The sequence below is a fragment of the Mercenaria mercenaria genome, chromosome 17 (assembly GCF_021730395.1).
Source record: "Mercenaria mercenaria strain notata chromosome 17, MADL_Memer_1, whole genome shotgun sequence".
Taxonomy (NCBI): Eukaryota; Metazoa; Mollusca; class Bivalvia; order Venerida; family Veneridae; genus Mercenaria; species Mercenaria mercenaria.
This window is the reverse complement of record NC_069377.1, coordinates 50,830,819-50,844,300: the sequence shown is the minus strand read 5'-3', so window position 1 is coordinate 50,844,300 and position 13,482 is coordinate 50,830,819. Positions and strand designations below refer to the sequence as shown.

Sequence of the window (13,482 nt, the reverse complement as noted above, 5' to 3'; positions counted from 1 at the left end):
GGGAAGGGACACGGACCCCCTCGGTCCGGCCCTGGATCCGGGCCTGTTAAGCATTGATCTTTAAATAGATACACACTATTTAACTGACTTTATGTTCCTCAATATCCCTTTCTTCTTTCTGTTATTGTTCCATAAGCTTTGTAGAATCGTTTATTTACTTCACATTTAACTTTCAATAAAATTATGTTATAGTTATTTCATATGTAGAAAGTAATTAACAATAAAGTCTATAAGAAGATCACTTGTAAGCATACAACACAACCAGTCAGAGTAATATGGCAGACAAGTACACCAGTAAACACATTTAATGTGTCACAGGTCAAGACCTGCCCAAAGTCAAGAAGATCTAGTCTATGGTGCATATATTTTTGTACTATTTGATGTAAAGATATCATGTCGGTGTATGATTCTTATTCCTGGAAACCATTTTTACCTATTGGAGAGAACAAATGTATCTTGGAACAGTGTGATTTTTTTTAATTAACCGCTTATGTCAGTAACACAGTGATAAATTGAATATAGAAATAACACGAAACGACAATTTTGAATACTTGAATTTAAAATATTTCTTACAGCTGACAACCCTAGTTTATCCTGCATGTGTATCTTGGAATATTTTTCAACCAACTTGACTTAATTACCAGCTGCTCAGATGATATTTTCTTGTTGCAGCATCATTTGTACCGGTTAGAGGGATGCTTTTGTCGAATTTAAGACCTTCTTGGTACAATCGTTATTGTTCATTTCTATATGTAAAGATTTATTAAAGGTTATTGTTTGTAAGGTGTTCTACTTTTACCGATATTAATCTAAACTGTCATTCTTTTATCATTCCCTATCTAAAATACTACATGTTTACTAGTAAGTGTTTCAGTTTCACTCGACAATTTTTCACACCGTTCCTGACATCTCATTGTGTCTGTGTAAATGTTGTAGCTGCATAAAATCATTTCTTTCCGTGTCTGTTTACTAATTCAATTAAAATAAAATAAGTAATTGATTTAACTGTGACAGGTGAAAAAAGCCCACATATTCATTAGAAAACATTACATGATACATCAAATCATCACGACGCATGTAAACACACATCCTTCTGTCATAACGGAATATTGCGTCCTCATAAAACCCGGAATAAACGGAAAATGCCAAAGCGTCCAATACCTTAAGTCATTATCATTTTTGAAATTCGCATTTTTAATTTGCAACCAACAACGTTTTCCGTCACATATACTTACGGCAGAGTTAGATAAGCCTCATTTAGAAAAAAATGTTTCTTGCAGTCTCACAGTTTACAGACTGGATACAGATGAGTGTGAATGACAGGAAAAACTATTTTGTCTGATGGATGCTGCTATGAAAGTAGTCCATCCAGAAAAAAGATTGTCAGACTGTAATCCATCAGGCAAGACGTTAAGCAATATTTGGCGATTGCATGTCCAGTATATGTAGTAATAGTCACCAGTACATGAGCAGCATTATGGTAGCAATGCTAAACTTTAATATTTCCCCCGTACATGACCAACATCATAATAATGACGAATCCAGTTAGCAGACCAATGTTCTGTATAAATAAGGCCGTCCATTTGCTGTCAGGATTAGTTTCTTCGACTTGTTTTATCTGGTCGCTCATCTCTGGGACCTAGAATATACAAAACCCATTGCTGGATATTCGTAACATCATAATAATTGAGCCGTGCCATGAGAAAACCAACATAGTGGGTTTGCGACCAGCATGGATCCAGACCAGCCTGCGCATCCGCGCAGTCTGGTCAGGATCCATGCTGTTCGCTAACAGGTTCTCTAATTGAAATAGGCTTTGAAAGCGAACAGCATGGATCCTGACCAGACTGCGCGGATACGCAGGCTGGTCTGGATCCATGCTGGTCGCAAACCCACTATGTTGGTTTTCCCATGGCAAGGCTCATATTTCCATAAGACTTGATTTAACATTTACATCATTGTTATTATAATTTAAAGAGAAAATTTTTTTTTTGAAAGTTTCCAAAGTAAGAGATCATAAACGCCATGTCACGTTTTAAAAAAATATGCATGTGAGTTAACAGATTCAAATGTAAGCAAAGAAAAGCAGTTCAAGGTAATTGACCCGTAATCACATACGAACACTTTCAGTCGATTACATTTCGGTATTCTTCGACATTCTTCGTCATTCTTCGACCGTTAATGCTGCTCCTATGAGCATCATGTCAGAGAATGCCGAAATCGTATGTGGAGATTAGGGAGTGGTATGTTTTTACGAGTTTAAGTGCCTTAACTGGATGATATTCATGTTAAGCTAGAACATATTAACTTTATCTATTCAAACGGCGTTGATGTTGATCTGCATCTCACGAAAAGTCAGTGGATAACTTTTAATTAATAAGTAAAAATGCATAACCATACCATGTCAACATAATTTATAATATAGATCATAACGTGAGGCAAAAATGTCACAATGTACAGCCTTTACAGCAGATTACTACTGACTTTACAAGTAATTTTTGAGCAGACTTGTTGTATATGGCCAAATTTAAGAGCTACAAGGACTATTTCTGCCACTTTAGTATTTCAAGCCCATAACTCTAGAGTCACTAGGAAAATCTATATGGTTATCGAACATGGAACCACAAAATATTGTGACCAAGTTTGGTGAACACTTGATAAAACCGCTCGCGTTAGAGAGCAGACACTGTCAATTTTCGCAGTTTTGAGTAATTCAACAGTCATTATTTTATAAAGAATCTAGCTATCCTCAAACGTAACCAAAATATTATGCCAATAAACAGTGTGATCAAATCTGGCGAATATTTGATAGCAACAGCTCAATTTAGCCAGCGAACTGTTGTGTGCACCGCCCGCTGCCGTCGCATTACATTCCTTTTTACGGGCGTATAAAAAGGAGATAAAATATACATCACAATTATGAATGTAAATGAAACAGTTCTGTATTCATAAAAATGCTGTAAATTCTACTTTATAAATATGTAAATGACACAAGCATACCATATCTACAAGAGATATGTACACAAACATTCCACCAGCAACAGCAAATATCCACATGTTGGCATCAGTATTCTCGCCCAGAAGAATGCCGATTACAAGTCCGACATAACAGGTGAGGGCAGCCAAGAAATTATAACATAGAGAACGTCTCATGTTTAATCCAGAACTAAGCAATATAGCAATATCACCTGCAAATATTATGGAAGTTTTTACATGTTAAAAAATCAAACAATGTGATTACGCTCTATGTAAAACAGATACTCGTGTTTACTTATTAACACTGAATATTAAGAATAACATTACTGACTCACATGGCAATGGTATCCTGTATGACAATACGTCTCAAAGCTGACAAAGGCGCTATTTTAGAAGAAGGTTTTTAAAAAATATGATGTATGCTCAAAAACGCGAAGAATACCAATATATTCACTATTTAAATACTGCACTGACATTAAATATCTATCAAAATTGTGTATAACAGACCCATTTCAATTCTATACCTTTACGTCCAGTCGAGTTCTCAAACTAATGAAAAGATCGTGTCGTAACCTATCCTACAGTTGTTAGTAAATCAGTACCATTTCTATAGATACTCTATAGTCCACGAAAGTTTTTGAAGTATTTAATTAATTCACCCAAAGAAATCTTTGATTCAACGAAACAAAGGAAATCCCTTTTGTGTTAAAACAATGTGATTTAAATTTACCTAATTCATGCGGAAGCTCCTCGCAAATCACTGAAATTGAAACGCTGATTCCGAGGTAAGTATTCTCCGTAAAAGCTGCACCAATGGCTATGCCATCGACGAAGTTGTGGAGGGCATCTCCGATCATAATAATAAGAGCAACAGTGGTCAGTTTACGCTTCCGTTTCACTGCAAACCATTACTTATACATTAAATGTTGATGAATATTTTTTTTAAAGTTCGTCTCTTTTACTATCCGCGTCATCGGCTACTGAAGGGTCGAGGGCATCCGATTCAGCACCTTACGAATTTTACATTACGAGGGGCGTTCAATATGTAATGTTACTCCGTATGTAGTTCCGTAACCGCTTGTTATTTTTAAATGCGGTTTTCGGCACATTATAGAGCAATGTATTGGGAACACTATGCTATATAAATTATAAAAATCGGTAGATTCGAAGTAAAAATATAATCATTTGAGTGAGATGTACTCTGGTATACTGGACAATTTTATGTCCAAAATATTGAGATTGTACTATGCAATTCCTTGATTCTACTATTCAACAACTAGAACTATAGTTCAATTTTCAGGTTAAACAGATAAAACAAATCATGATCTTCACAAAATCATTTGAAAACTAAAATAAAAAAATCATAACAGTATTAAATCGAGTGTGTATATTTTTACTCGAAAAATAATAAGTTGAGTACAATAAGCCTCTGCAATTTTGTCAGGTGCGATAGTTGATACTAGTATCTTAATTCCCGATTGCGAAACTAGTTCTTACAACTTTGATTAATCGCTCTCAACACCCCTTGCGGATGGAGTCAACCTCGAGTTTAGATTTTTTTAGTTGTGTTGTAAAATTAAAAATGCAATAAATAGTTAAAAACAAACGCAAACTCATCACAAATTACTGAACCTCGTAGAAAAATGATAGAATTTTTTGATTTTACAAGTTATTCTACTTTTTCTGAGACTCTGGATGCCCAGGACAAACCTAAATTATGATTATGGTCCAGTATACCTAAGTACACCTCATTCAAATGATTATATTTTTACTTTGAACCTGCCGATTTTTATAATTTATAAAGCATTGTGTTTGTAATAAATTGCTCTATAATGTGCCGAAAACCGCATCAAAAATAACCAGCGGTTACGGAACTACATACGGAGTAACATTACATATTGAACGCCCCTCGTATATACAAATATTGACTAGACGCTTTAGTTTTTAAATTTGTTTCTTTTCTCTAAACTTGTTGCCGAAGAATTCATTCTTCGGCAACAAGTTTAGAGATAAAAAATAAAGTTAAAAATGTTATACAAATATGAGAAGTTTTTCTTTCTCCAAAGAATGATAGGAATTTGGAATCAAATATTAATATTAAAAGCAAAAATATAATAGAAATGCAAGTTCCAAAAGTTATGACTGCCTCGTAATTGTTTATGCACAACCAGAATAATTCGAAATGTATTGCAAGTAAAGTTTTAAGCAGCGTTAAAACTCGTCTACCGGTTGAAAAGACTAAAATATTCCAAAATCTTTCGTATGGAAATTGAAAACAGGTAATAGATTCAATATTTAAACATACACAGCACTCTGAATAATTCTTCCTAAAATGGGGATGGGGAGGTCGATTGCAACAATTAATAAAAGACAATAAAATATATGTGGATCTAACTCTGTATTATGAAGCTTTAGTTTCTACGATAAATCTCCTACAGAATGTGTGAATAAAACTTTTGATAACATGCATGAATATATTTGTATACTGATGGTCATAACTTCACTGCATAAAATAATAACGTCTTAACGGACCGCCAATTCACCCACAGCTCCTTCTTTTTTATTATCACTTTAAAGTGATTTTAATTCAGAACAACCTTTTCTTATGTGACTATTTCTACATTATTTAAGATTTGCAACCTTTAATTTTCAAAGCTTTCTTACGACACAGAGAGAAGGTTGCAATTACAATCTGTTTTTTGCTATGAACAACTTATAGATAAAAAGTACAGCACCTTTCTGTAGTTTGCCAGTCTCCTCAACTGTTAGTTCAGTCAACTCGTCTGTATTCTCGTTATTAACAACAACCTCCAATACATGAGTGTGTCCCTTGTCTCCATTTTCTTTGACAGATGCTTTTGCTTTGTCATTTTCGTCAGCTGGTACTACGTCGCTTACAATGTCTCTGACTGATTGATCTACCTTCTTTTGCTTTCGTTTCTATTGGTGATAAATGTGTACGGTTTTAATTAACATAAGATAAATGTAAGTCATGATAGTCTTTCGGCTCCTTATAAACTGTGGTGATGTTATTCATTTTTAATGGATTTAGTTTCAATCAACATCAAATCAATGAAAGTCATGTAGTCTCTCCGCCTCTTACATACTGCGGTGGTACGTGTTCAGTTTTCAACAACATCAGATCAATGAAACTCATGGTAACCTTTCGGATCCTTACATACTGAAGGGAAATGTGTTCGTTTTTTATCAACATCATATCGAGGAAAGTCATGATAGGTTTTCGGTTTCTTAGATATTAAGAGGAAGTGTGTTGAGTTTTATTAACATCAGATCAGTGAAAGTCATGGTATAGCCTTTCGGCACCTCACATATTAAGGGGAAGCGTGTTCAGGTTTAATAAGCATCAGATCAATGAAACATAATTATAATAGTATTTTGGTTCCTTAAATATTAAGGGGACGTGTGTTCAGTTTTAATCAACATCAAATCAATGAAACGCATGATAGCCTTTCGACTCCTTACATGCTACAGAAAAGTGTGTTCTATTTTAATCAACATCAAGTCAACGAGTCATGGGAGCCTTTCAGCTCCTTATATATAAAGGGAAGTGTTTACAATTACCCTTGCTTTAATATACCCTAACAATAATGCTAAACTGATGGGTTGTTTAAACAAAAACATGTATATACGACAAACGTAGTTGACAGTACGCTTGGAAAATTCCAGAAAGGTTCAAGGCTTGTTCGAAAAAGAGAGAAAGCTCGCAGGCCTTTTTCCTTTTATATCAAACAGAGGCATTTTCAAATTTCAAAAAAAAAGTACATTATTTTTCTAAAAACCCGACTTTAAAAATTCCGAAACATCTATGAAGTTTTTGTTTTGTTTTGCTGATTTCTTGCATATCAGACTGGGATTTCTGGTGATTTCACCGGTCCTGAAAAAAAATCCATCTTACGTTCTAAGATGACTCTCGTGCTCTAAATGACGTATTACGAAGTACATCTTTGTAGCAGATTTGTTTAGTAATCTTTTTGATTTTACGTAAAGTCGGATAAAAATCAGATACCTCGAATCTTCCTCATTGTTCGTTACAATACATTTATCGAATCAAAGAAAACTTTACGAAAAATAACCATAACGTTTCACTGCAGATAATAAAACAAAACCGGAACTATTACGTTGCGTCGGTTTGTAACGTCATGGCGTACTCGTGTTTACGTACGTAAAGTTCCCATGCTTTGTTATTGCACTACTGTAAGAAAAAGTGCTATAAGAAAGTCATTTGTATGAATTTATTTTTAATCATTATTTGTTGAATATGACATTCAAGAAAAAGATTCAAACACTGGTGGGAGGTGCAGATGGAAATATCCGGCTCTCGGGTTACTGTTTACGCGGTAAAAACAGTTACCTTCGAGCCGGATATTCCAATCTGCACCTACCACCAGTGAAAGATCTTATATTACAACACCTTCGTTACTTTTTCTAATTTTTGTTGACGTCACGGTAAATAAATTTAGCTACGAAGTTTTGTTATGCTGCTCTATAATCCACAGTTTTTTGTGCTAACAATTTCATTATATATATTACAATTTAGTTTGTTCCAGTTTAAACGGATTACAATGCATTGATGACTCATACATTTGTTTTTTAGACTTGGCAGATTCTTGACGTAACTGGATTTGTGCATTTCTAAACATGGTGAAAAATATAAAGTAAACGTAAACTATTTGTAATAGTTTGAGGTAAAAAATGCCATAAAGATAAATGTTAAATTTTGGCTTATTAATGTGCTTTTAACTACAGCATTTGAAATGAATATTTATCAATAGAGTATTTTGTCATATTTTGATATCTCGATAACCAGAAATAAACTTTCAGGAAAATTTAAGGCAAAATACAGACTAGATACAGCATGTATTTTAGTTTTAACATGTAAACTTGATAGTAAGTTCGCAGTCGATTACCATGGTCGTATATTGTTAATTGTGCAAAAAGAAAGAAAATTGTAGTTCTGTGCACTTTTTTCTATTGAAATGTAATCTAAATGTAGATTCTTCGGAAACACAGAATGCAAAAAAGCAAAGCATAGCAGGCTCGATTAAAATAAGCCTGTAAATGAAGACATGCAATACTCCTCATGCCTTTGATGGAGCTGGCTGAAGCTGAACTCTATCGTTAAATAATTATTATTAAAGTCCGTGGCCAAAACAGATAAGGGCGACTTTTCATGACAGGACAGACAAATGATAATCAATCAGTAAGGAAACTATATGGAAGCATTTCTTGCAAACAAACAAAACTAAAGTTTCTTTACCAGAGGTAACAAAGTATGCAATAAAAGCGTTTTCCTGTACAAGATACCTTTGGTCTTGAAAACCAGATTTTAAGTAGTCTTTCAGATATGTAGAAGAAATAAACCCCTCCCATAACTGTCGCCATCTTGAAATGGTAATCTGGTACAGGGGAATCTTCCTCAGTTAGATGCATTGACTGAAAAAAGAAATTCCATCACCTTAAGTTATGAAAGAACAATGTATTTCATATCTATATGGAAATATCGTTGGAGAAAGAGAGGGTATCTGCTAATATGTACAAAGAATCTAAAATATAAGTAGAATACATACAATGAAGGATTAGAATGTTTTAAGTTTAAAAACGAACTTGCATTATAGTTTCTCTTCATTGATATTGTTTATGTTAATTCTTTTAACTAATTTCACACACTAGCTACTTGATTGCATATCAAAACATTAAAACTTATAGGATTTTATCTGTATGACACATTATGAAATATAAACATAAAATAAAAGCTATTTCTGAATAGGAACAAGACTGGAGCCTCGTTTGAAGTGCTTCTCTTGTTATACTGTCTTTGTAAAGTAAAGTAATTGTTTGTGCGCTTCCGTACCCGCGACTTTACGTTACAGTAAAACATATTTCAAATCAAAGTTGTCCTTATATTGTCATAGATATCTCATTTTATCTCAGTCTAACACTTTGCAAAATTTTGATGTGCTTTTATAGTTGCAATAAACAATTTACAACCTCTGGAATGAGTACTAGAAAGCCAGTCCCTGCCAATGTACCAACAGCTAGAGCTACACAGAACAATAGCAGCATTTGAAAGAAGTTCTTCTTCATAAAAGGAGCCATGAATCCGCCAACGTTAGAAACACAACATATAGATGTCACGAACCCAATACCATATCCCCATGCTAGAAGTAATTACAAGCTGAGAAGTGAATATCTTAAAGGTTTAAAAGTATTCATAATTAACTTCAATAAAAATAAGTTTCATTAAGCTTAAAATGGATGAAAAAAAAAACAGATAAATGTTTACATCAATGCATTTGATAAAGAGGCATAATGATTCAGCAAAGATGAAGAAAAAAAACATTATTGAGCCGGACCATGAGAAAACCAACGTAGTGCATTTGCGACCAGCATCGATCCAGACCAGCTTGCGCATCTGCGAAGTCTGGTCAGGATCCATGCTGTTCGCTTTCAAAGCCTATTGCAATTAGAAAAATTGTTAGTGAACAGCATGGATCCTGACCAGACTGCGCGGATGCGCAGGCTGGTCTGGATCCATTCTGGTCGCAAATGCACTTTATTGGTTTTCTCATAGTGCGGCTCAATTATATATCCACATGTGTTTCAAAATTTCAGTTCATAAATTAATTGTTTTCTATTGATTATTTTCTTTATCTGATAGGATTTTAGAATCATACAGGAAACCTTTTCGTTAGAGAATCCTTCTTTTCTAGATTTAGATACTTTAATAATTTTAAAATTGGGCAGAAAAATGTAGTATATGACACATCTTCCTTCTTTCGGTTGTTCTTAAATGTGCCTTATTGTTAAATCTGCAAATTATTAAGTTATGATATTATAAATATATAATATTAAAATTACATTAGATACCTATATGTGTACATCATTATAGATAAATATTTTGGGGCGCTGCAAAAGCTATATACATTTTGATATGTTTTTTTTTATTTGTTTGCTTGTAAATTCTTGTTTAATTCTTATTGCTTCTACCGGTTAATATTAATCACTTATAAATAATGATCCATTAATCAAGTATAATGAGTATTTATTGACTATATTATCAGTTTAATTTTAATGATAGTTTGCTCTTATTATTGGCCGGTTTATTATATAAATAGATACAAGCGTATTAGTCTATGCCCTTGCATAACTTATCATTTTCAGATCTTGTCTGCCTTTTATAAGGTCAGTCTATCATGGCTGCTGTTTAGCTGTCAAATAATATAAGTCATAATGCTATACCTTGGGCTGAAGACGGCTTTTTCCTCCCTCTGTGGTGTTTCGGTTCTGGTTCTGGTTCCTTATCTATACAGACTTCACTATGTAAATTGTACATCAAAGAGGGGAACCAGTCGGAAAGCGTCTGGCTCTTCGATTCTAGCAGTGAGTGATTCAGAAGTTTTTCTACGTTCAGACACTTGAAAAATGATTAGAATTAACTTATTTTGGCAACTGTAGGGGCCAGCACACACTTCTATATTCAAATGTTCTCCGTGACGATTTGATAAAAGACATTGTGTCTGAAATCATTCGTCCTCCACATCTGATTCATGCGGGGAAGTTGGCAGTTACTTGCGGAGGACAGGTTTGAACTGGTACAGAACCCAGGAACACTGGTTAGGTTAACTGCCGCCAATACATAACTGAAAGGGCGTTAAACCCAAAACAAACAAACAGATTGATAGAAAAAATATCAAACTATTTATTCATGAAATAATGTAAAATTTTCACTTCCAAAACCGAATGGCTGAAGACAAAACAATAACAATATACAAGGGGTTGTGTTACATATTTGCATCAAAGTAATTAGTGTTTCAAAAAGATCAATACGAGAGACTGAACACAAATAGCCGGGAATATGTAATCATTTCTCAAGCAACTACAAAATAATGGCAACTCGAAATAAAACAGTGACATTTCAAACAATATTACAAACACTAAGTTTTATAAATGTATAATAATAAATTACGTACTTCTTCCATAAGGTACTGTTTGCAAGACGATAAATTTGACGGAAATGCGCATTCAATGTCCAACTTGTCCGCTTCTTGCACGTCATGATGGTTGCGGTACTTAGCAAATGTTTTGATATAAGTACCAATGGCATCAGTCCTGGCTCCAGTGTTGTTTTCGATATTATCATAGAAATTTGAAATTATTGCTTCATTAACATTGTCTATAAGTCTACAATTAACTAAAGAAAGAGAAACATGTAAAATAAACGCAGATATAATACGTTTATGTACATATCCATTGGCCGCCATTGTAACAATTTTAGTTACATTAAAACTTTTATCCTCCCAAGAAGAGGGTAAAATCCTTAGTGAATGTATATTTCGTAGGCTGCAACTTTATACAGGCGAGACAGAACATGATATCATACTATGAAAACGTCAGATCTTCATGTATTTTATGTATAGTCATGTCCTTCGTTGAAATATTAAAATATATACCTATATATATGATACACCTCATGTAATTGCATAAAATGATATTCATTTAATGTGACACTAAATGTCAGGTTTTATATGTTTAAACTGGGGTACTCTCACCTAATGTCTGTTCTAGTTCCCGCTCACTCCGTAAATTAAATCAATGCTGCCGGTAATGTACTTCTCGTAAATGACAAACTCTTACAAATATTGTTAGAGATGCTTATTATTATCTATTACGATGTATAGATCAACGCAGAAGCATGTAGAACTGAAATTCTAAATATGATTTTCTTAGTTGTTCCGATCATGGTATTTCAAATAGATCAGGTAGAAATCAATTTAACAATATGTTTATAGAAATGATGGATAAAAGTACCCTTTTAGCGATTATAACTTGTCATATACTTCAAAGGTTATGTTCATGTATATTGTACAACGATTATAATTGAGCCGTGCCATGAGAAAACCAACATAGTGGGTGTGCGACCAGCATGGATCCAGACCAGCCTGCGCATCCGCGCAGTCTGGTCAGGTTCCATGCTGTTCGCTAACAGTTTCTTCAATTCCAATAGGCTTTAAAAGCGAACAGCATGGAGCCTGACCAGACTGCGCGGATGCGCAGGCTGGTCTGGATCCATGCTGGTCGCAAACCCACTATGTTGATTTTCTCATGGCACGGCTCATATTTGAAAGCGTTAGTATTTGTTACTATTGCTTATTATGATAGATAAAAACTATGACACGTGATACAGGTACTAATAAACTTTGATAATGTGGCAGTTGACCTGAATACAATCGACGTTGTTTATTGTTCAATACAGGTAAATCCAATAACTGCTTTGCAATAGATCTATGACGGATTATCTTTGAACACCCCTGGACTTATTAGACTCAACTGCCACATTATCAAAGTTTATTAGTACTGTCATTTAAGAAATGAAATATTTTTTTCGGAATTCATGCAAAATGAACGGCAGGATAGTAACGGCAAATCCATGAATAGCGATTTATGTTTAATTTGCCGATCCTATTCTGTTGTTCATTTCGCATGAACTCCGAAGAAAAATAATTCATTTCTTACATTTATATCATTATTATTTCCTTTCCTTCTGTAAACAAGGTTATATTATAAATTGCATACATTTTGTTGCATTTAACATCAAAGTAAGCTTCCCGGCCATTCTGTTCATCAGATGTAACAACTGCGGCATCATCTAAGGAACGTTCTCCACGGCTATATGCGGACGTTGTCAAAACAACAGTCCGTTATCACTAAGCAGCGTTGTCGTAACTTTGGCGTCTTTCCTTTTGCTGTTCATACAAAATGAACGTCATAATAGGAAAGAATAGGGCGAATGTAAATATTTTAATTCACATATATAATTTTCAGTGGTTTATTCAAATTTACCATATGCTGCTGTTGTTTAATTTTATGGTAATTTTTACAGATATAGGTATAAGTAACATAAAATCGTATGAAAGTCTGTGAGAAATTTCGATTATGTTTTTTTTATGTATTCACACGATTTATGTATCTCTATTAAGCATGTTTTAATGCTATGGGAATTTATATATGTATACGTCGCTATTATGTGGAATGCTCCTATGTTTTTATCATATATATGCATTATATTGGTAAATATTTACTATTTCTTTTAATACGTACGTATCTGTTATAGCCTAGTAGGATATATCTTCTAAGTGCATGATTACAATACACAATCAATATACAGTACTTAACGTTGTTCTATTCCTAACTCAACATTCCGATTGGAATTTAGTAACCTTCTATGAGATCTAATATTCTTGTCTCATGTAATTCAGCGCTACTCATCAGACTTCCGCATCAACTCCTGACCATATGAAACAATTTCCGATCTAATACGCAATTAAGTATTATTGCAGGTGTATGTCCTTTTTATTATTACATTTTTCCATATGGAATTCCTTTCTCTTGTTAGTCGCTGGGGACATACATACACATCCAGGATCAACAAAAACAGCTTCTTCTTCAGAAACAAGTTCTAGTGATGAATCACTCATGGAAATTCTC

The 13,482-nt window shown here is 34.0% G+C and overlaps 1 protein-coding gene across 1 annotated transcript; it reads right to left on the bottom strand.

Annotated features, from left to right (window-relative positions):
- Positions 1–460: 460 nt before the first annotated feature.
- LOC123536658 (metal cation symporter ZIP14-like) lies at positions 461–11,334 on the bottom strand. Its single transcript, XM_045319998.2, has 8 exons — positions 10,968–11,334; positions 10,237–10,411; positions 8,986–9,155; positions 8,302–8,430; positions 5,712–5,916; positions 3,707–3,874; positions 3,001–3,188; positions 461–1,639 (listed from the first exon to the last, which is right to left on the bottom strand). Exons 1-8 carry the CDS (start codon positions 11,256–11,258, stop codon positions 1,490–1,492), a joined length of 1,476 nt encoding a protein of 491 aa, XP_045175933.2. The 5' UTR covers positions 11,259–11,334; the 3' UTR covers positions 461–1,489.
- Positions 11,335–13,482: the final 2,148 nt, after the last annotated feature.